This window comes from Eufriesea mexicana, unplaced genomic scaffold, assembly GCF_001483705.2.
Source record: "Eufriesea mexicana isolate 0111107269 unplaced genomic scaffold, ASM148370v2 scaffold1482, whole genome shotgun sequence".
Classification (NCBI taxonomy): Eukaryota; Metazoa; Arthropoda; class Insecta; order Hymenoptera; family Apidae; genus Eufriesea; species Eufriesea mexicana.
Genome location: NW_016909634.1, coordinates 291,294 through 316,079, shown reverse-complemented (window position 1 = coordinate 316,079; position 24,786 = coordinate 291,294). Strand labels below are relative to the sequence as shown.

The 24,786-nt window shown below is 32.5% G+C and overlaps 1 protein-coding gene across 2 annotated transcripts in view; it reads right to left on the bottom strand.

The window, feature by feature from the left end:
• The window catches only part of heph (polypyrimidine tract-binding protein 1 heph), a 325,042-nt gene that overhangs the window by 239,715 nt on the left and 60,541 nt on the right, over positions 1-24,786 (bottom strand). For both annotated transcript variants that reach the window (XM_017901140.1, XM_017901141.1), the window contains exon 2: positions 4,538-4,642. In XM_017901140.1, coding sequence (XP_017756629.1) covers positions 4,538-4,642 — 105 coding nt within the window. The remainder of the gene's footprint in view (positions 1-4,537; positions 4,643-24,786) is intronic.

The window sequence follows — 24,786 nt, the reverse complement described above, 5'->3', positions numbered from 1 at the left end:
AATACATTTGCTATTTATTTCAAAATTAATTTTAAACATCACTAGATATCACCATAAGGGCAATTCTAAATAATTATTACCTAACATAAATCCTGTTCAATATTTTAATCTTTAAATTTGTATTTAACGATAGATTTTAATTTAATAACATAATAATTATTATTTCGAACTGCTCTTATGGTATCCAGTGATATATAAAATAAATTTTGAGATAAGTAGCAAATGTATTTTGTAAATGTTGTAAATATAAAGAAATTTAACATTAAACACAAATTTAAACGTTGAAGTATTGAACAAGATTTTGGTTATACAAAATTTAATTATTAAAACAAGATACAATACTAAATAAAAATTTTGTATAAATATTTCTACCTTCTTCATCATACTTTTTATTACTTCCAATCGTAATTTATTTCCAATCCTAAATAACGACCTCTGTTAAAATCCTAAATTATACTAAAAAAAAAATATTAATAAATAATCAGTTGATTTCTATTTAAAAAAAAATACAGTATATTTTTAGGATAAATTTTTTATTTCTAATACGAACAATTATATTAACAATATAACAATTATTATTAACAATACGAACAATTATTATTATTAATTTTATTAATTATTATTAATATTAATTACCATCGACTGTGAAACGTGACATAAAATATCTTAAACAACACCGTCCATGTAACCCTCGCCAGCTCAGCGTCAAGAATCAGCAGCACAGGAGACAAGAATCAAAATCCTTGAACCATCCCGCGGCGTGCAACCCTCGCCCTTTTTTCCCTTCCTTTTTCCACCCGTGCAGGCGAATGATTAACGAGGGTTGCAAGTTTTGATGCACCCGGTGCACGTGCATCATCCGCAGAGCTTACGAGCACACAGCTGCCTCTATCCGCCTAAACTTCCGACATTTTTTCGTTCCTCCCACGTCACGCGTGACTGACAATAATAAATATTTCCCCCCGCCACCCACCCCCGTGGTCGACATCGCGGAAATTTTCCCTTTTGCCCACTCGGTTACAGACAAGGACGCATTTTTCCACGGAATGTCACGCGATCCAACAGAGGTTAAGGGGAAATCAGAGTACCTCTGCACGAAAATCGAAATTTTTGTGGTAAAGAATATTTCTTGGGTACGACTGGGGTTATACTACTGGATTTTCATCGTTACAAAAGTCTGGAGTATGGAAGAAAAATTCTTGAACTGAATTATGACGGTCAGAGTGAATGGAAGCTAAATGCTCAGATCGTTGCACAAAAATTTTAGAAAAGATAGTTAATTTATTTCCATTATACCTCAGTTACTGAAACTTTATAAATATTTTAGATAGATTTTGCAATTCTAAATCCAGTGCAATGCTGACTTAACTAGAACCTGCCTGAGCTCATCACTATAGAAGATTGGAAGACTAATGGAAGACCAATTCTAGACCTCTGTTGCCTGTTTAGGGTAGCGACCATCCTAAAGTTTGTGATAAAATCAACAGAATTTACTATTTTTGAAGATTTTAATATTTTAGTTACATGGAACCATTAATTTTGCTATCAGAAAATGTGTGGAAAATTTAATAATTATTCAAGTGTTTGACCTATTCTACTTATTGTCAGTAGCAACGGAGCTGACAGTCCTATTATTAAATTGTTTAGGGTAGCGACCATCACGAAATTTATGGTAAAATCAACAGAATTTGCTATTTTTGAAGATTTCAATATTTTAGTTACAAATGTGTGGAAAATTTAATAACTATTTAAGTGTTTGACCTATTCTACTAATTATCAGTAGCAACAGAGCTCACAGTCTTATTTTTAAATTGTTTAGGGTAGCGATCATCACGAAGTTTATGATAAAATCAACAGAATTGCTATTTTTGAAGATTTCAATATTTTGGTTACATGAAACAATTAATTTTGCTATCAGAAAATGTGTGGAAAATTTAATAACTATTTAAATGTTTGACCTATTCTACTCATTGTCAGTAGCAGCAGAGCTCGCAGTCTTATTTCTAAACTAGGGACTGAATAATGATAGAGATTAAATTATATGTAGCACTATTAATGACAAGACTTCTTTCCTCACATGGTCGGTTTTATTTCAGAAAAGTTAGTCAAGGATGTAGCATAATTAATGTTGCTTTCGGGGAGCTGGCGAACAACAGGTGTGTTCGATTAATTTTCCTCGAGCCAGGACAATTTGTTATCAGTTTTTGCGGCCGACATGACGGACCAGGATGAATGTTTGGCTGCTTAGTCGCGGTTCACCCGTTAATTTCTGTTAAGTATTTCAATTTCCCGTGATTTTTCACATTACTATCTCGCGAACGTGAAACGAAATTGGTATCGTTGGGGCCGGTATGACTGACGAGTGATATTTTTGCAAAGCTGTCATAGTTCGAAATTTCCACGGGGACAGTGAAAAATAGATACGATTTTTTTTTGACACGGACATGGAACGATTGGTTAATCCTGTCTGCTGTGTTTTCAGCGAAGCGGAGAACATATTTTCAAACGTGTTTTTTGAAAACGAATAAAACCAGTTCACTGAGTATACCTCGATTAACTTCGCATAAAACGCGATATAAATAACGATTAATTTCGTCTAATTATTCGGTACATAAGCCGAATATTTCGAGATGAAGCGGAGATGATTTTACACGTAAAAGTGAGTCGAAAATATAGAATAAAATTTTTTCATTTGAGACCTCGCTTCCGAGAAAATTGAGTTTAAAATAGCAGGTGTCAACGCGCCATCGGCAGCCATATTGGATGAGTTCGATAACAAGCTTGCCTACTTCACGAATTTTAGAACTCACTTTCCTCGAAAACGAAAACTCAAATGACAAAAATTTATTCTTCTTTTTCGACGCATTTTTGCCTTTTTAATTTATTTTGCTAAAAAAGGAGGAGAAATAATATAAATATATATAGATATTGCGTATAAACACTGATCATACGTGTAAAAATATCACACATTCATAAGTATTCCTTGATTATCATGGTCACTATAATTTTCATGTTTCTTTAAAATACAAAACCAGAAAAAATAAGTAAAAAATATAAATAAATAAATAATAAAACAGTTATATGACATATAACGAACAATATTCGTTAAGAAAAATTTGTTTTAATACAAATTTTTAATAGTAATTGAAATAAAATAAGTATTCAAAAAAGGAGAGAAAAATAGAAAATTTAGAGAAAAGGTAAACAATTTAAGATCCGTAATAGGACTAACAAACCTACCTTTATTTTAACCTATTTATTTCACCAATATACAACTCTTTTAACTCTTCAGAAAGTGCAAGAATTCAAATCCATGCGAAGCACTCTCTACTGCGATAAAAATTCTAGTATATTCGGAAAATGAAGCAGGAAAGAGCAATTCTTATTCAACGACCATTCCCAGCTCTCGAACTACCCTCGAATTTCTATAAATCGTGCTTGATCGGTGGTTAGAAAAGACGGATTAACCATGTTGGAATAATTAACCTGAGCCGGAATAGGAACGAGTTGAAAAATAACGATTTTCACGAGGGAAAAGCGATCCGGTCGCTTTGGCGAATTTTTCAGCCTTTTGACGGAATTTTTCGCCGATCGTGGAAGATCGAGTAGGTCAGAGGACCCGGCAGCTATCTGCTCCAGTTTCAAATGCACCTGTGCATCCGAATTTTCGTTAGACCTAGGCCGGTTTCCTGTTCTCATTGTCCATCGTGAAGTTGGAAAAGGGAAAAGAAAATAAAGTAGTTCCGTGGAAAAATGATATTACCCAAATCAGAGAGGAGAAGAATATTTTTAGAGAAACTTTTTGTTGAAAGAAAAATATCTTTCGTGGTAAAATTTCTTCCGAGAGAGAAATCTTTGTTAAAAAGAGAATTAATTTTTAAAAAAAAAAGAGAAAATTTTTAAGGAGAATTTTTAACGAATAAAAGAAATTTACTTGAATAAAGCTCAAGATTAAGGATGAAATTTTCACTTCAGAGAAATTATTATCCTATTGCCACGAGAATTTTGTTCCACGGTTTTATTTTGTAGGAAAGGAAGTTTAAAATATTGAAATAATTATTAATATTCTGTTAACTTTTGAGGATGATGTTATATTCTACCTTGCAATTTGGAATTTTAATTGAAGGAAAGAATAGAATCTTAATTGAATGTTCAAGAATAGACTTTGCTTTAGATAGAATAAACACACCTTTCCTAAGAAAAATTTTGACACGAAATTAACAGAATCAGAATATTATATTTTTCTGTACAACGAAGAACATATGGTAAAATAGAGTTTTATTTACCAGCACTTTTTTAGATTCCTAACCAATACTTTGGGTGAAAACTTATACGATCACTTTGAATCTATGTATTTTTTTGGAATTTCAAAATCTAAAATTTTACGAATATTCAATGAACTTTGGAATAAATCTGAAATGAGATTCCTGAACACGTCTATAATAATAATTAAATTATATCAATGGGAGAGTTCGATAAATTCGAGACACAAATGAGAAAATAAAAATATAATTAAGCAAAATTTGTCATCACTCACCTTCTTGGCGTCATTGTTGTTGTCGGCAGCGTGATGTGGTTGAGGACTCATTGCAGCACCATTGCTAACTGCTCCGCTTTGCGACAAAAGCTCGTCGCTGCCCCTCTGAAACAACAAAGAATAATCAAAATTTAGTATTTCGGATATTTCGATTTTTATACAATTTAGTAATAAGAATCCAAATAAATTTAAATAATATTAATCTCGAACTGACAATTTTAAGAACAATTAACAGATTTGCATTATTATATTATACATAATATAATAATAAAAATATAGTATTAATATACTATTTAATAACAAATAATAGTAAACTATAACAAAACAATATAATAATATATCTTGCTATTAATAGTATAATATTTAGTAATAACAATCCAAATAAATTTAAATAATATTAATCCCAAACCGAAAATTTTAAGAATAATTAATAGGTTTGCATTATATACCATCTTTGTATGTAAAACAATAGTATATATTAATAATATACATTACTATACATAATATAATTATAAAAATATAGTATTAATATACTATTTAATAACAAATAATAGTAAACTATTACATAATAGTATAATAATATACCTTGCTATTAATAGTATAATATTATAGCACTATACGTAGTATAAATAATATTAGTATTAAACATTAATTCGCATGGAGTTTTCGAATCGTGATACTGTTCCTTAGGGTTCAATAAATAAAATCATGCAAAAATTTTCACTCCATATGGATTTATGAAGAAATTAAAAAATCATAACGAATTTTTGTTTTTCAATTACGATATACACATATGAAATCATTTCACACACTCAGAAGTAATTACTCTCAGCTTTATATTTTTTAAAATTCTTGGATTAAAGAAAAACATACACGACACACACATACTTCAGTATCCCTAAAAAAATAAATTCAGTTGAACGAACCACTCGTACCATCAATTACTTTCACAATATGTCAAATAAAAATTTAGTCCCCGGTATGTTTAATGTAGTTCAGCGATCATAAAAACGTATCCATCTCGTTGACCATACCATAAAAATTATATTTACAATTCTGTATGTTCAATCAATGTCAAGCTAATAACCTGAACTAAAACGTGTACAAGTATGCACTCGAATATTTTCATTTTTAATTTTATAAATTCAACATGGCAACTAGCGTGGTCGCTTGTGACCAGCAGAGCTTAAATCAATTAAAGTATTTAAATTAAATATAGTCATATTCGTAAAATTTTCAATACTTTTATCGACACGGTAACGACGTTAATTACTAAATGCGCCATGAAGCGTTTAAACGATTTTATTTTTCCACAAGATATACAATATATCGCACGTGTATGTTCCAACATATCCTAGAGAAATAATTGACGAAATCAGAGGAATCAGCATCTAAATAAAATTCCAAATTCATCTAATAGTCATCTAATAGGAAAATTCATCTAATAGCCAACGATCTGACATTATAATTAGTAATTTTTATAGAACAGTAAACCAATATCGAAATTTAGTATTTAAGTACTAAAATAAAGTACAATGATTAAGTATTAACAACATTAGTATCTAAATATGGTATAATAATTAAATACAATAATTAAGTATTATTATCAGAAAATATACTATACACAGATCATAATAATTAACATAAGCATAATTTCTTACAAGTCCATAATTTTAAAACACTATAGTTAATTTTTATAATTAAATAAACTCCATAATTTAAAACTTTTTAATTTAAAAGTCTGTAATAAAATTTTAAATTTTTTCTTTTCACCTAACCTTAGTACTAGAAAATTGAAGGAATAACTAACTGCTAAGATGTCACAAAGAATATGACACAAGCATACACACTTACTTTTCAATCTCAATAAGGACCAATAGCAAGAAAAAATAGCAAAATGTATTATAATAAAGAGAATAGTATTAGATAAGAAGAAGTGAAGGGTGATTGCTGTATGTGTATATATACATATATATCTTATATACTCTTATATATTAATATATATATTAAAAATCTATATCATTTATTACCACATCAACGACCCACAACCCACAAAAGCAGAGAAGGAAAAATAGATAAAAGAGTAAAAACTCGAGACCAGGACTAACCGAAATTCAACAAGCCTCTCTGGTCTTCTTATTCAACCATGCTCCCAACCCACATCCCTAAACCTTTCTAGCAGGTACCCGAGCTCTTGCCTGTTACACTAGTCCCAAGGTGGATTATTAAAATCCTTCCAACTCCGTAAACACGTTTAACCGTCGATTCTCAGAGGTAACAAAATCAGGACCAGGTCCCGGGTCTAATTCCACTGGTAGATCCCTCAAAGGAAGCGCGACGATAAACAGGATCCGCGAGCTGGATCGCGCGCAGCCAGATCCGATCGCGAGGTTCAGCCAAGGAAAGCCCGTGGTGGGTGCGCAGGATGGAAGTATGGCGACCTTATATAGCGAGGAAAATACATTCGCTGCGAGATAATTCATAAGCTCCGGCGAAGGGAGTGGCTCTGCCAGTCATCCGCTCAGAGAGACAGAATGGCAGATCAAAGAGTCCCGCAGGATCACGCCGCGAGCTAGGAAGAAAAGACTACCTAGCACAGCGAAAGGGACCCCTTTGACGAATATTTATGGAAATCCTTCGCACGGTCTTTCGCCGATACAGCGCTCCTCGCAGGCTCAGACCCGCCCATGTCTTGGTTTGCGCTGGTGATTTGTATCGAGGATAAGGTGTTACGTTCGCTACCAGCGTCACAGGTATCGCGACACAGGGATTATTTGACAGTAGAGCGTCGAAATTAGGTGACGACGATTAATTTTCAGACGTTCCCTACATTTCTCTGCAATTCTCCGCAATTCCTTGCAATTCCCTGCAATTCCCTGCAATTCCCTGCAATTCCTTGCAATTCCCTGCAACTCTTTGCAATTCTCTGCAATTCCTTGCAATTCCCTGCAACTCTTTGCAATTCCCTGCAATTCTCTGCAATTCCTTGCAATTCCCTGCAACTCTTTGCAATTCCCTGCAATTCTCTGCAATTCTCTGCAATTCCTTGCAATTCCCTGCAACTCTTTGCAATTCTCTGCAATTCTTTGCAATTCCCTGCAACTCTCTGCAATTCTCTACAATTCTCTGCAATTCTTTGCAATTTTCTGCAGTTTTTTGCAACGAAGTGTGAGTCTTGGACTAGGCACTATAGTTTACGGTGATATACTAAGAAAGTGGACTGATAGATATGTTCATTTTCTAGATTTTAATATAAATGTAGGAATAGTAAGTGTGAAAGTTAGTGCAAAGGAACCCTTGGGCCTACTTAGCTGATGACGGGTAATAGACAGTAACCTAGGGTTCAGACTGAATGTTTAGAGTGTCCTCTGAAGTGCGTGGAAGGGCGAGTGACCGCGTGCAAGGATCGGATGAACGGGATATTTATGACTGTATGGAATGCAAGTGAAGAGCGAGTTTTCTGCGAGTTTTCTGAGTGGTGAAATAATTGCTAATTTCGTTCAGAGTAATTCTGATAAGAATATGATTTGGCTGTAGTTTTTGGTATTTTGAAAAGCTCAATTGAAAAGTTGAATACTAATTGTTATGGAGAAATGATTATACTCAGTGTAATGGTCTAATAATAGTATAACGACAAATAATAAAATAATAATAAAGAAATATAGATACAAATATGAAATAATTAACAAAATGACCCGAATAGATTTTTACCTATTAGAATAGGCTACCTATATATAATCACAAATTTTACAAATATAATATGATATTACAAAATATAATATGAGTTTGACCGAAATTATTAACCCTAATTTTAAAACAAAAATATTCCACGCTTATTATTTATTATTTATTATTTATCCGATTTTCGACAATAATCTATGGCCAAGAAAGTGAATCATTTATAAATTGTCTAATATTCATAGAAAAATAAATATGAACTTGGGATTGAAAGACCAAGAAATAAACAATCGGGAATACAGTTTATAACTGGAACGAAGGAAAATTTCTGAAAAATCTTCTGCGTTGAGCAACGAGCAGAAGAGAATTTCATATATTCGCCGGATGTACGGGAGTGGTTTCATCCTCTGGCCAACATCCGGTTCAGCCAAACCACCACCGGACCTACTGTATTATTTACTCCCCGCGAACCTATGGATTATGGAGTCTTCCGAAGATAGGTTGCTCGATTCTCGTCTTCCAATTCTCTCCACTCATCCGTAGACCGGATCGAGATCTTTGATGGGCTTCGTGGTTCAGTGGCCACCAAACGGATTGCTCGAATTTTTGGGAAATTGAAACACAGATGTGAAATAACTAAAACCGAGAAACCGTTCCGTAATGTACTTGTTTTTCTCATAAATTTATATCTTAACTATATATTCAATAATATTATGATATTAATTTAAGTGTTAAACACAACGCTATTTAGATTATACAAATTATTTTCTCAATTTCGTATCAATAGTAATTAAAAAATAAGTAAATATTAATTATTTCCTACCGTGGTTGATTGAAAACAGAACGATAAAAATTAATTGGCGAAAATAATAGATTTAAAGAATTTGTTTAATTTATTTTATAATAGACTATTAGAATTGAATTAATTGGAACTTTTAGAAGTAAATATCGTTTATCTATTCGAAAACAATCGAATGTACGGATGCAATTGAGATGAATAATTATCAGAAAATAGACAATACAGCTAAATGAATTTTGTTCTGGATTTCATTACAATATATTAATTAAATCGATGAAATTTTCTTCCCTCTTGCTAATATTCTCTTCACACTCTGACATTTTTCATTGTAATTCATGAACTTCGATAAAAATTCACAAGTTATTATAATTAAATATTAATAAATACTTCAAAAATTCATAAATTTCAATAAAAACGTTAATAAAAATGTTTTTTAATTAAAAAATATTAATAATTGTAAGGTGACAAAAAGCCTTATTAATTAGATGCCAGAATTCACACATCCAATCACCAAGTTAGCCTAATTCATGAAACTACTTCAAAATGATCAAAACCACCCAAAACACCAACAAATCTTCTGAAACGATAACGAAACTTAAAGAAATGAAATTTGCATATCGCAATGACCTATTAAATAATTGATTTAATTATTTAAACAACTCCCAAAAAGCTCATTTCGTTATGTCTCTACAAGTCTTCTGAAATAATCACGAAACTTGAAGAAACCAGATTTAAGTTTCATTATTCTCTTTCAAATACACTTCTACAAACACGTATGATATCTACAAACCAACAATATTCAAAGAACTCGTTCGCTCAAACCTCCATAAACGTTCTCAAACTAACATAAATTTGAAAGAAAAAGGAGAACTTAAACATCATCATCCTCCTATATATACATCCTCTACTAATTCAACTACTAATCCAACTACTCAAACAACTATTCCTCAAAGAACAAGTTTCTTCAAACCTCCTCAAACGACCCTAAATCCTAAAGAAACCAAACCTAATCTTTATAACTCCTCGCTATAAATATTTCCATACAAACGCAACACCTACAAATCAAGAATCCTCAAGGAACTAGCTTCCTCAAACCTCAGCAAACCTTCTCAAACGACCTCAAATCTTCAAGAAACCAAACTTAATCTCCATCGTTCCTCCTTATCAACACTTCCACAGACGCACAATGCCCATAAATAAAAAATTTCTATAGATCTCTGTCCCTCAAACCTCTGCAAACCTCTTCAAACGACCCCAAATCTTGAAGAAATCAAACCTAATCTTCATAACTCCTCGCTATAAACATTTCCATACAAACGCAACATCCACAAAACAAGAATCCTGAAGGAACTAGTTTCCTCAAACGTTAGCAAACCTTCTCAAACGACCTCAAATCTTGAAGAAACCAAACTTAATCTCCATCGTTCCTCCTTATCAACACTTCCACAGACGCACAATACCCATAAATCAAAAATTCCTGTAGATTTTTGTCGCTCAAACCTTTGCAAACCTCTGCAAACCTCTGCAAAATCCGAAAACACTTCATTCAAAGGACACTACTTTTTGACAGGAGCTCGTGAGAGAAGAAATAAGAAAAATTCAACCGCCATTTCTCTAATCCACGTCCCGATCTCGGGTGCTCAGCGAGCCGCACGGAATCGTCTCACGATCGTCTGGCCAGCTGTCTGCAGTCCCTTCGGAGGGACTCCGCCGGTTGACAAAGCAATTTCACGTCCGAGCTGCAACGCGATCCGATGAGTTTCCGTGCCCGCACGCCACCCTCAACCCTCCGTCTCACCCTCTATCCCACCACTGCGCATCCCCTCCAGTTATTTGCTCGAGGATTCGCGCGACTCGCATTAATTGCAGGGCAAACACGCGGCACGCTCCGCTTGCTTGACAATTTGCTCGACGACGGGCTAACTGGGCCACGTTTCCGGCCCGTTACTGGCCGAGTTAGGGTGGACAATGGATTCCGCGACAGCCTCGCTAGTCGCTGGGGATTAATTGGTCTTTTGGGTACTTCCGAGGGACTTGTTTAACTGTCTTGAGTTGTAATAATAATAACGTCATTATGCACCTATTATACGAAAGGTAAGGGGTGTTTTAAGTTACAGATTCGGGATTTTCCTGGAATTTGTTGCCGCTGTAATGAAGTTTCCTACGTTATCAGCAATATATTCTGAGCTGATCTATGTTATCACTACGTCTACATATGCATAGTCTACGATCTACGTCATCTACATTATCAGTCCTTTGTTAGGAAAGTTGTCTACTGAGTCTGTGAAAGTCATGTCAGTTGTATGTTCATGAGGGAGCGTTCTGTATGTTGTATTACAAAATTTGCTTTTGTCGTACAAGCGAAAAGAAGTTTTCCATTTATTTATTATAAAGTTCATTATCTTTAATTTAGTATTATTATTGAATTAGAATTATTATAAATATGTATACTTAAACTGTAATAAAATTTATTCATGATTAATACTGATTTTCAAAAAATATTCTTAGATTGAATTAATAATATTTTCATAAGGCGTAGTATAATTATCATGGAGAAGGAAGAGATACTGCAATTGGAGTATAGTAAACACGATTTAAATATAAATAAAAATTTAAATACAGGAATAATTTAAATAAATTACTAACTAGATATAAGTAACATAAATTAGCACTAGATCTGAAATGTATACCTAAATACAATGTACATACATTATTGATGTTAATTAAAATGGTATAATGAAAATAAAGGAGCATATGTACAATAATTATGATCCTATATGAATAAAAATTAATATTAATTTCTCCAAAAGCAGCTGCAAAAATATTTTCAGCAACTACAAAACTAATTGGTCAGTAATAAATCATTTTACCTGCTTTGGTAACACTAGTGTGCAACAAAAATAAAAACATAAAATATAAATATAATATACATTAATTTGTTACACTAATGACAATCCATAACGATAAAAACGTTAAAAATAAAAATTAAAAATTTGGTAAATATAATTTTCCAACGTTCTATGAACGTTAGTTAAAAAATAAAATAGGCTTCTTGCAATATATCAATTCCATAACCAAAACCCACCTCCAGGATCCAAAAACCAAATTTTTAAACCACTAAATCGAAACTAAATCATTGTTTGAACAATCCACGAAGCCCAACGACCGATCAGAATCGCTTCAAACCTTCTCAAACAACGTCAAACATTCTCCAAAGGGAACGATTTTGCAATAAAAACAAGTGAATAGCCTTTGGAGGAGTATAACAAAGAAATCTCGATCGATGGTATGAAAATCCCGTAAAATTCATCCCTTAAAATCGCGACAGGATGATGGATCGTCACGGCCGATCGAAGTACCGACGTGAAAGTGAGCTTCCTTACGAAATCTCTCAGAGAGGCTGTCGAGGATGAGCAGGGCTACACTTCGAGCCAGTGAAATAATATTAGCTCGAGATAGTCCTCGCGATAAGACGCTGCAACACGGAGCCGGTTATCGTTTTTCAAGATGGATGGCTCGGGGACAATGTCACCGGGATTCGTGTATCGTTCCTGGGACATGTAGAGCTGAAAGGATCTTTCTTGTCTGGGAGTCTTTGGAAAATTGCAGGGGGATAAGCTGGTTGTACTTGGAATATCGTATTTTCCATTTTTTATTTTTATTTTTCATCCTCTTTGAAGGGCTCCAAGATTTTGTTACTATACGATGAAAAATTAGAATTTACAAAATAGAATACTTCAATCCCATCACAGTGGAAAATAAATGGATGAAATATCTGAAAATGAGAGTTTTTAATTAAAACATTTCAATTTTTTATCCAGTAGAAAATGAATAACTAATATGCTTAGAAATTAGTTTCGTCTTGAGTCAACTTGAACCCTCTTCATGAATTAAATTTTCTTTTGTTTCTTTCCTGTATCCTGGCTGGATTTAATTATTTTCATAATATTTTAGTAACTTATATAACTGTTATTTAAATTTGTTAAAAATATAAGATTGGAAAAGAATGATACTAAATTTTTGATTAATTAAGTTATTAATATGCAATATTAATTATGATGCTTACACTATTGTACTAGCTATACAACACTGTACCAAATAATAAATTTCATAGAATATTTTCTAAAATTTAAAACAAAGAAAATAAACGAATCTTCGCAAAATTCTAATTTTCCGAGTTATTTGACGCATCAGGTCTATCAACTTCGCCTTTGCTGATACATTTCGCAAATAAATCATGTTCAAGTCTGCAGTACACGGTTCACGACACACTATGCTGAAATAAAGCTGCGTTATCGTTGTATGGCCAGTAATCAGGGTGTTGGAAGAAGGGTCAGGAAGGGTTGCTATGACCGTCCAGGGCAACTGGATCGTGATCCAAGTCTGGCTTGTGTCAGCAGACAACCAGGATCATCGTTTCATGCTAGTACGTCAAAGATTGTGCCCGAGATCCAACGATACAGCGTCCATTTTCTGCTTATTTAGACGTAAAATAATCGTAAATAAAATGAACGACAGTTAATATACGTATAAACCGTACTAGGAATATTTATCATAAAATATAAAACATCCGTAATAGTCACTGCAACAATCGTGAATGTAAATTTATAATTGCTAAATAATTTCGTAAAACTAATAGTATTATTTCAGAAATATTTCATTAATTTTAAACCTAATGGAAAATTATGGTACAATCATTTACTATAACATAAATTCCTATAAGCAAATGAATACTAACTAATATTTCGAAACCAGTTATAAACTTCCTGTTATTTCCAGAAAATTTAATTTTCGACATAAAGAAATATATTTTTCTAAATATCAAAAAATATTTTCAAAAGATTTGACGCAGATATTCACCAACATGCTACTATAAAGGGTTGAAAATTTAAGAAGACTCAATCAATAGTAATCACATTTATCGACTATACGAATCAGTATACCAAAGGCAAAAGTCACCGAAACCAAGAACAATCGTTCATAACAAAGCTAGCCAAATCAAGCCCTCCATTGAGCCGAGGCTTCAAAGCCGAAAACTGGAAAAGAAAGAAAGGTAAAAAAGGGAAGACTTGGAAAGAAAGGAAAAAAAAATTGAGGAACGACGGCAGTTCGAGCCAGCGAGCCAGATAACCGAATGAAGATTTGTATGAGCCGGAAGATTTGTGTCAGCCTGTCGTGATTTTCATCGAGCCCCTTCTCCGAGGCAAATGACGCGGAAACAGGGCAGAAATTAAAGCCGCTCGTTAGGGTGAAAACGCTTCGAGCCGATCGTAGGAGCCATTCAGCCGCGAACACCGATTCGATATTCGAGACACAAAGAGAAACGAGAAAGGATGAGGAAAGTGGATCCGTACCTCGTGATTTCTGCTGGCCATATTAAATTGGATCAATTTGCGAACGGGGGACACGTCTGTGAGAACTTTCTTCGCCCTCTTTCCTCTGTAACTGCTTCATTGTTTCTCATACCTTCGTTCTGAGACAATTAATTGAATAGAAGAAGTTCGAAATAGGTGTTAAAGACACGTCTGAAATATAGAAGTCACGAAACTAGATCGAAAAAGTGTCGTAATTCATTTTCAAACTGCTTCAAACATCTTCAAACGTTACTAAACGATTGCAAAAATTTGGAAAAGTAATCTTAGGTGTGAAGATTCGTCGTTGACAACGAGAATTATGTAGGTGATGAAGTTACCATCGATGTTCTCCTCAGAATTTGCTTCTTCAAACCTATGCAAACCAGTTCAAACATTTACAAATGATAAATGATTGTGAAAATTTAAGAAAGCGATCTTTTGGTACTATGATTCGTCGTTGGCAAAGAGAATTATGCAGATATGAAAGTTACAACTGATGCTTTTCTTCGAATTGCTTCTCCAAACCTCTCCAAATCACTTCAAACATCCAGAAACGTCCTCAAACAGTTGCAAAAATTCAGAGAAGCGATCTCTGATATTATTATTCCTCGTTGATACGAGAATTATGTAGGTATGAAAGTTTATAATAGACAATATTCAGAGAATTTTCTTTTCAAACTTCCACAAACCTTTTCAAACCACCTGAAACTATTACGATGATTGAAGTTTCACATCACTCCCTCTATCAGATCTCATGTGTTTAGTGAATCTTCTTTGATTTAATGGCTGCTTTCATATACATGAAGTAGCTTAAGATGTGGTGTGAAAATGCATGATTTGGATTGACGATGATGATGAATTATGGTTTTTACATTACGTTTCAAAGTTTTGTAAATAATATATTATTTAAATTATTATCAGTTCTCTAGAACACTAATTTCAATAATCAAATGCTTTGAGTTATAAATTTCTCTCGTACTAATAATTTTTACAATTCTTCAAGCTACAAATTTGCACAATTTACAAAATTTGTACGAATCCTTGAAGTCTGTCAATTCTCACAACAATATAAATTATTCTCCAGTAATTTCCAAAGTTAATAAAATATAAAATAATAATAAAATTAATAACCCATCATTAAATAGGCAAAAAAAGAATTTAATCGTTTCACGTGACCTAAAAATATCAAACACAATGATTTATAAAAATTCCTAATTAGTACAATTTATTCCTGAAACTCGACTTGATTAATTACCAAGCTTGGTATAATTATGCAAAACAATTTATTAAAATCAATAACTCATTTTCGAAATTTTTCTAACGACATATCTTCAGTAATAAAAAATCTCGGAATTACTTTAATTGAGAATCAATTCTCCAATTTCAAATTGATTTGCTATCTAACTCTCATACCAAAAAGAAAAAGGAAAATATATGAATTCAATAATTATCAATCCCAATCAATTCCTCCAATAGTACAACGTAATTATCAAGAAAAAAGAAAACAAAAAATAAAAAGAAAGAAAAAACATACGTTGAATAATTATCGATCCCAGTCAACCCTCAACCCCTCCAATAGTACGAAATAATCTTCAAAAAAAGGAGAATGTGCAAACTTCTATTACGGACCGTCATGAAAATTATTTAACCCGTTTCCAGGCGTAAATTCTCGTTAACATTCATCACGAATGAAAATTCCTACGATGGAAAACCCTCTTCCGCGTCTACGTGCACCGCCATTACGAGCAATCGATGCCAGATAAACAGAAAATTGAGGGGAAACATTGAATTGCAAAACCGATCGGTAGGGAAATTTCGTCCTCGATTTTTTATTCAGCAATTTTTTTTCCCCACTTTCCCCGACAGCCTTTGCATAAGTAACACGAAAAAGAAACTCGAGCTAACGACGTCCACTATCGACCACCGGGTAGCCGACACTTTCGTAATCATCGTAATTAAATATGCACCCCCGTTGCTCGCGAAATACTCGTGTCTATAGGTTAATGAGGTTGATTAGAAGATCTCATCTTAATTAGTACATCGAGCAAGGCTAGTGGTTTCGTTTCTAATTTGCCACACTCTGCGCTCGAGTTTTTGGACGGGGGTGTTGGGGGTGGCATGGAACGAGTGAAAAGTGTTAACAATGTTTATCGACTCAGCAGATATATTTACTATACACCTATATATTTATTTACTATATTTTATCTCATTAATAGTTAATTACTGCGGTATATTGTGATTCACTTCTTTCGACTTTTGGTTTGTTTACTCGCAGGCGAGATATATTTTTAATACTACCGGCTGAATGTGGTTTCATTTGATATTTTCATGAGGTTGTATTTATTTCACTGATAGGAGCGAAATATAAGTAATGAAATGTAGAAACGTGGAAATATTGGGTAAAGAAAAACGAGATTATGAAAACGAATATATAAAGAGAGAAATGTAAAAATAGGGAAATACAAAAATGCAAGGGCAAAGAAATATAGAAATACAAAAATGAAATATCGAAATATAGAGACACGTGGCTTTAAAAAGAGAGAAATACTGACTACCAAAATATAAAAATACCAAAGTAGGGTAATGCAGAAATGCGAAGAGAAGTATAAAATGTAGAGGAAAATACGAAAATATGCCGATCAATTTCAATAAAATTCTTAAATATAAAAATAAAATAATTGAGATATAGAATGATGTGAAAATTAATATAGAAATAGGCAAACGTACAAATGAAAGGGGGAAATAATGAAGAAAATATAAAATTGATAAACGGATATAAAAATACGAAAACGGAGAAATACAGAAAATTAAATATAGATAAATATAGAATATATAAACACAGAAATGTGAAAGCATAAAGCAATGGAAATGTAGTTGCACGGAATCACAGACACGTAGTAAATCCGGGATTACAAAAACAATTAAACAGAAATGATTAATACTCGAAATGTAAATCTGCACGTTTCACCGAAAAACAATTCCTCGTTCATTATGTACCTAACGACTCCACACGTAATAACATAAATAACTACACTTTCGCAAAAATTATACCATTCCATCGACTAATTAATTTCATTTATACCATATTGAATTTTGCCAATTTTCAAGCAGCCTCCATCATACAGAAATTAATCGAAAAAAATTGAATAATAAGGATTTAAAAAAAAAAGATCATCTCCAATGTTTCCCTGAGACACAATAGCAAGCTATACATCACGTTCACAATCTCGAAACTCAATTCCCTCCATTATCCACGCCTTCAATTGAAATAATCAAAATCAAAGTTCCATTCTCTGCTACTTAATTTCCGTCGCGCGAAGGCCATTCTATAATTTTACGATTTAATGTTACGAAACAATAATACCGACCCTTTCAATCTGTCCAATTAAAATTAAAACATCGGTACAGATATTAACGTACATTTGAGAACAATTCGTTCGTATGCGAACTTATTGAAAAGTTTTAGACACAAAGCGAAATTCAATCGTTAAACATTGACATGTAAAAATCATATTGCGAATGGAGAAATGGAAATTTCAGTTATGAGGAAATTTTATACGTCGCTGTGACACCTAGCAGAGTTATTAAAGGTAATTTATAAAACGTATAAATGTATAATAAAAATTAACCTGTATGAGGATTCATCAGAGAATGTGAAAATGTAGAAAAGTAAAATTCCAATAATTGTTCGTGGGAGATAAGAGTAATATCAATCTCGAATTAGTATCTTTTGATTAATTAAATAACAGTTTGGAAATCGATTGAAAAACCCCAAAATGCGATGTTATAAATTCTATATATAATAATAATACTATAAACATTATAATGATAACAAAATTTTATAATTTAAAAAGAAATTTATTATTCTATTGAATTTTATTATTATCATAATTTCTGCTGATAAATTTTTATTTCAAAAATATTCCTCTATCTAACATTTTGGAAAGTTTATTATATGCTATATGCACTATAAAAAGGAGTGATATTAATCTCGAATTGATACTCTTGAATCATTGAATAACACTTTGAAAATCCATTGAAAGAACCCAAAAATGCGATGTTATAAATTCTATACATAATAATAATACTATAAACATTATAATGATAACAAAATTTTATAATTTAAAAAGAAATTTATTATTCTATTAAATTTTATTATTTTCATAATTTCTGCTGATAAATTTCTATTTCAAAAATATTCCTCTGTCTGGACATTTTGGAAAGTTTATTATATACTATACGGACTATAAAATATACAGGGTGGTCTATGCAACTTGCACACGAGTACAACATTTTTACTATACAACACACGAGAAAATGTTTCATAGAAAAGCTGTATGGTTTGTACAGACACATCACATAGTGAATACACTTTTTATGGTTGGAAACGTTTCGGAGATTTTCAGATAAAGTTCATTTTTATAGCGAAATATAAAAGATCGTCAAATTTTGGCCAAAAAGGAACTGACCTTCCAAAATCTAATAGCTAACAGTAAATACAAAAATAAATAAAATAAATAATATGAAATAATAAAAAGAGTACGAAAATAAATATAAAAATAACACATATGTTGAAATATATAAATTAACTTATATATTCTATATATATTTATTTATTACGTATTTATAGTTAATATATAAACATACATAGTCTCGTGAGTAAAAGGTTAATATACAACTTAAAAGGACTTTGCCAACTCTCGACTGACGACACTCTAATGACTCTCAATACACTTCTCTCTCCTGATTTGCCTGATGATTCGCAACATGCTCTTTATATTCACGAAAACCCTCCTTCGCCCTTCTCACTCCCACCATTCATCTAAGTCATCTGCCTAAGTATACCATCTCTCACCAGAATCAATGATCAACAACCCAGCAATGAGTCTTCCACGTCAACAACAACTTTCTAATGCACCTATATCCCAGAATATTAGCTCATAATTCTCCTCTACTACTTTCACACGAAATTACGATATTAGATGCAATAATGTCCACTTGAGTGTTCTTTCTCTGAAACTACTGAATAATTATTCGAACAAATGACTTCTGAGATTTCAACTAGGAAAAGAAGAAATAACGAGCATCAGAACATGCAAAAATAACGAATTAATGTTAAGTAGGCACTTGACAAACCCAATTCTAGAAGCTGATATTACTGAACCCTATTGTGATACTAGTGGGAATACTATAGTGGTCGTTATAGTGGGAATACTATAGCTCATATTACTGATCCCTATTGTGATACTAGTGGGAATAATATAGTGGGAATACTATAGTGGGAATAACACTATAGTGGGAATACTATAGTGGGAATAACACTATAGTAGGAATAACACTATAGTGGGAATAACACTATGGTGGGAATACTATATTGTAAATACTATACTGAAGTTGCTTGTGTGAGTAGTATTGTATATTTTATTATATTCCATGTTACTTTGATGATAACAATTTTGTTTTACAAATTTAAATCCCTATTCATTTTAAAATATTCACTGTTAATACCTTTATCCAATTTTCCCAATCAATGAGATCTTCTACAAGGTGAACGAAGTAACTTCATGAATATCTTGCTCAGGGTGATTTTCAATAGGCAAAAACGTCAAAGAGAAATCTTGTTCGACCAAGAGAAACAAATTTGACGATGAATGGTAAATTTGTCTGAAGATCAAATTGTTTCAGATTTCAAGAACAATGATATTTTTTTAAACGAATCACATGTTCAAAATGAACACGAGAGACCTTCTAACGAATCATAACCATTTTCCACAAAAGCAAAGAACATTCCAGTTATAGTTACGTACATATATATACATACCAGTTACCCATGCATGTTATAATGACACCAAGCAATTTAGCGATAACAATCAACGATTCGTAACTCCAAAATTTAAAATAATTAAATGAATTCCATATTCAAAATGAAAAAAAGAAATCTCCGAACGTATCACAATCCTCTTCCTTCAAAGAAAATTACAGTTACAATTATAAATATATATATCAATTACATATACACGTTATAATGACACCAAGCAATTTAGCGATAGCAATCAACGATATTTACCTCCAAAATTTAAAATAATTAAATGAATTCCATATTCAAAATGAAAGCGAGAAATCTCCAAACGTATCACAATCCTCTTCCTTAAAAGAAAATTCCAGTTACAATTATAAATATACATACCAATTAGATACACACGTTATAATGATACCAAACAATTTAGCGATAGCAATCAACGATTCCTAACTCCAAAATTTAAAATAATTAAATGAATTCCATATTCAAAATGACAGCGAGAAATCCCTTAACGTACCACAATTATTTTTCTTAAAAGAAAATTCCATTTACAATTACAAATATACATATCAATTACATACACAAGTTATAATGACACGAAGCAATTTAGCGATAGCAATCAAAGATTCCAAATCCTAAAATTTAAAATAAATGAAATTTCCAGACTTAAAATGAAAGCGAGAAATCTCTTAACGTATCACAATCCTCTTCCTCAAGAGCAAAGAAAATTGCAGTCACAGGGGATCAAGTAGCAAGACCACTGAAAGGGATCACAGAGGATTCTCAGCGAAACTAGTGCAATTTCATGCAATTTTACATCATTGCCACAAAAATTCCTGGAAATCCTGGCGAAAGACATTTGCTCATTTTCGCGTAGTCCAACCGCGGAAGTATAGCGTTTTCAAAAATGGCCGCTCAGACAGACAGATTTGCGCGCGTTTTCGCTCGCGTAACAACGCGTGCCAAAGAAAGAATTCCTTTCAGTTCTTCCCTTTTTCCTTTCCTTTTTCTCCATTTCTTCTTTTTTCCACCCACGTTTTCAGTCCGCTACTTTACTCCACCCTTGCCCTACCCCCACCCAGCTCGGCAGTTTCATTATGTTTTTTTTTTCTTTTTTCTTTTTTTTTTAAGGGTGGGAACGAAAAGCCGACAAACTCACTTTGTAGCCGGTAGCTTTGTTGCTGAAACTGAATCACGGCCAGATCGCCGTGCAAATGAAGCGAGCATCGTTCTTTCTGTTTTTTAATACAGTGTGACGCAAGCGGGAAACAAAGGGACGAGTTAACGACGCTGAAAAACGACGAATTCTCTGAACGCTGGAGAGAAATTCGCGTGTGTGCATGTCCGCGAGTGTCTTCGTTAGCGGAAAATTTCGGCTTCGTTTCATTCGAAACTCGCTGGTAACGCGACAGCGACTTTTACAGCTAATAAGTTGAATCATAAAGGGCTTAATATGCAAGACTTGCTTTCCATATTACGGGGTACTTTGTGTTGTATATTTCTCCTTTTGCAAATTTGCGGTGCTATATTGCAATGTATTTGAGGTCATTCATTTTCTACATCGAGGTAACTCAATTTTGTACTTGAGGTTACTGTTTTTAGGTAATTTTGAACTATAATGTCTGATTATATATTATGTGAGGTTCAAACTGAAATAAAAGAATTTTAATACTGATTGTAAATTGAGTACAGGTAGCCGTCCTACAACACGGCATCCTATAACACGGTTTCACTATAACACGATTCATAAATTGCGGGTACCTTCCTACAACACGGCATCCTATAACACGGTTTCCAACACAATAAGAAAATTGCAAAAACCTTTGTACAACACTACTTCTACACGAGCAGTGACGACGAAGAAATTTATTAAACTAAAGTTGCATTAAATTAAAATAATATTTTTTTGTTTTGTTTTATGTTGTACATACATTTAAATTTTTAATAAAAATTAAGTTGTTTACATAGAATTAAAAAAAAATTTGTTTTTAAAAAAAGTAAGTTTTTGGAACGTAACCCCCCTTTTTGTACTGGCTCTGGGTCTTATACAACACGGCATTTCCTAGGAACCTATCTGCCGTGTTGTAGGAGGGTTACCTGTATATAGTTTTATGAAAAGAAGGTTAGAAATCTACCATGTGCTTATTTACGTACAGTAACAGACGAAATTTACGTATCTTATGATCAACTTTCATCGTGACAGTCTCTGTCATTCGTTCCCATAAGGCCCATTAGGATTATTTGGGCCCTGTAATAGACTGTAAAATCTGGAAGAATCTAATTCTACGCGAAAAAATAAGATAAAAGTACAAAATAAAATTTTTCCATATGAGGCTTCGTTTCCGAAAGAATTGGGTTAAAATATTCAATAGTTTGCGGTCATTATACAGAGTGTCCCAGAAAAACGTATACACACTTTAATACCTTGTTTTTTCTAATTTATTTTTTCTGTTCTAGGTACAACCCATTTAACCCTTTGCACTCGAGAGGGGCCCATCAGTCGTCATTTGATAAAATTCCGAAACTCGATATTAATTAATATAACAAATTAAAAATAATGTAACAGTGTGCGAGATATCGAAATTAAATAATTCTACGTGCTAATTATTATATGATTTCTTATTTATTGTTCAAAAAATATCATCAGTCTTATAGCAGAAAATTTTTCAACTCGTACCCTTTTTTAGCCAAAAAATCATCGAGCGCAAAGGGTTAAAATAATGGCTGATTTTAGATTAGACTTTGTAAAGCTGAAATACACCATAATCTATAATCCATCTAAATATATACTGTTTTTATAATCAAGCAAAGTGCGTATACATTTTTCTAGGACACGCTGTATATAGTTATATCGGTAGACTAATAAATTGCTTATAGCCAAAAAATTAAATAATAAGACTGTTACAAAACGGGTTTTTACATTAGGAATATTTATCAAGACAAATGTTACTGAAGATGGTAGTTCGTTTGTTAGGTTAGAACGTGATTAGGTAGACACAGCCCCAATAAATATTCCAAATCATTTTTATCAAAAACAAAGCCTCGTATGAAAAAATTGTAATTTACATTTTTGACCTATTTTATCACACAGAATAACCCTCACCAGTTACAAGACAGTATATATAAGTGTGTGTGAGTGTATGCGTGTGTGTGTGTGTGAATATAAAATATATACTATATTGTCGAGTTGTTATTGAATAACCGTATCTTCGTGTCTGTGAGTATTAAATTTTCTGCTCTCGTACAATAAATGATCGATCGTTATTCCGTTATTGCAGGAGCTACAGAGTATAATGGTTTTGATATTGTTATTGTTTCGTAAACGTTGCATTTAATTGGAATTTTTAATGGCTACGAGACTGGTACGTGGGATTGGGATTGACCAAGGCTGGAAATTTTTATTCTGAATTTTTAATAATACTTCCAAGCGTGATATTACAGCGTGTAATTATTAAATTTGTTTCCTGTGTTTTTAGTAATTTAATATGCTGGGCGGGTCGGCACGGAATTTATTTTCGCAACTCAAGTATTAATAAAAATTAAAATCCGTATATTACTGTTATTTCAAAAGTATAATAAAGTTATTTCATTGAAATCCTACGATTTATTATTATAATTGTTATTAAAATTAGGTACAAGTAACGTAATGTAAAAATTTGGAACAAATAATGAAACGTAAATTTATGAAATAAATTAGAAGGGATAAAACTAGTTTAGGTCCAAAAGTGGAGAATTACAATTATAACATCTTTTTCTCTCAACTATACACACTGCACATAAAGTAATACATGATTTAATTACAGATTAATTAGATAGCAGATGAAAAATGCTGGAGGTTGACTTAGAGTATATACTGATAAATTTCCAAATTTTCGTAAGCACGTATATTTATTCCTAAACATAGTAAATTTTATTTTAAATTTCCATCCATAACTATTACTCGTTGAAAATTCAATCATTAGTACCAAAAAATTATTTTGGAAATTAAAAATTTGAAAATTATTTTAGAAATTATTTTAGAAATTATTCTTAAAGGACTATGACGTCTCGTACACCCCATAAAATCCTCTATACCCCTTGAAATCCTCTATAACCATTCTCCGAAACATCATCCTGGGATCACAATCGTTTTAGAAGGCATTCATACGGGATGCTCACGGAAACGAAAAGCGGCGTTGATGTTTCGGCAAGTTCCCAGCAGCGAATACAGGAAACGGAGTTTCCGGATGTAACACGATGTAAAGCAATTATAATCCGTGCTGTTAAGCTGCCGTGAATCCGACAAGACCGCGAACAGTTTGCAGCCAAACAACGACGGGTGCACGCTTCGAGGGTTCCTAGTTAATCAGAGAAATTTGCCGAAGATGATTGAGGAATATTTTTGAAATTTGAAAAAAGAAAGTCACGAAAAATATACGGTATTCTTTCCTTGGTATAATAAATACATTTTGCTACGAAACATACGAAAAATAGTTACACAACCATGTAACTTAGAAATATATATGGAAATTTATTATTTCCATAGAATGAATCAAGAACAAAATTATTATTCTATTATTCTATTATTATTATTAAGCAACTGAACAGGCGATTCTATTATTATTATTATTATTATTAT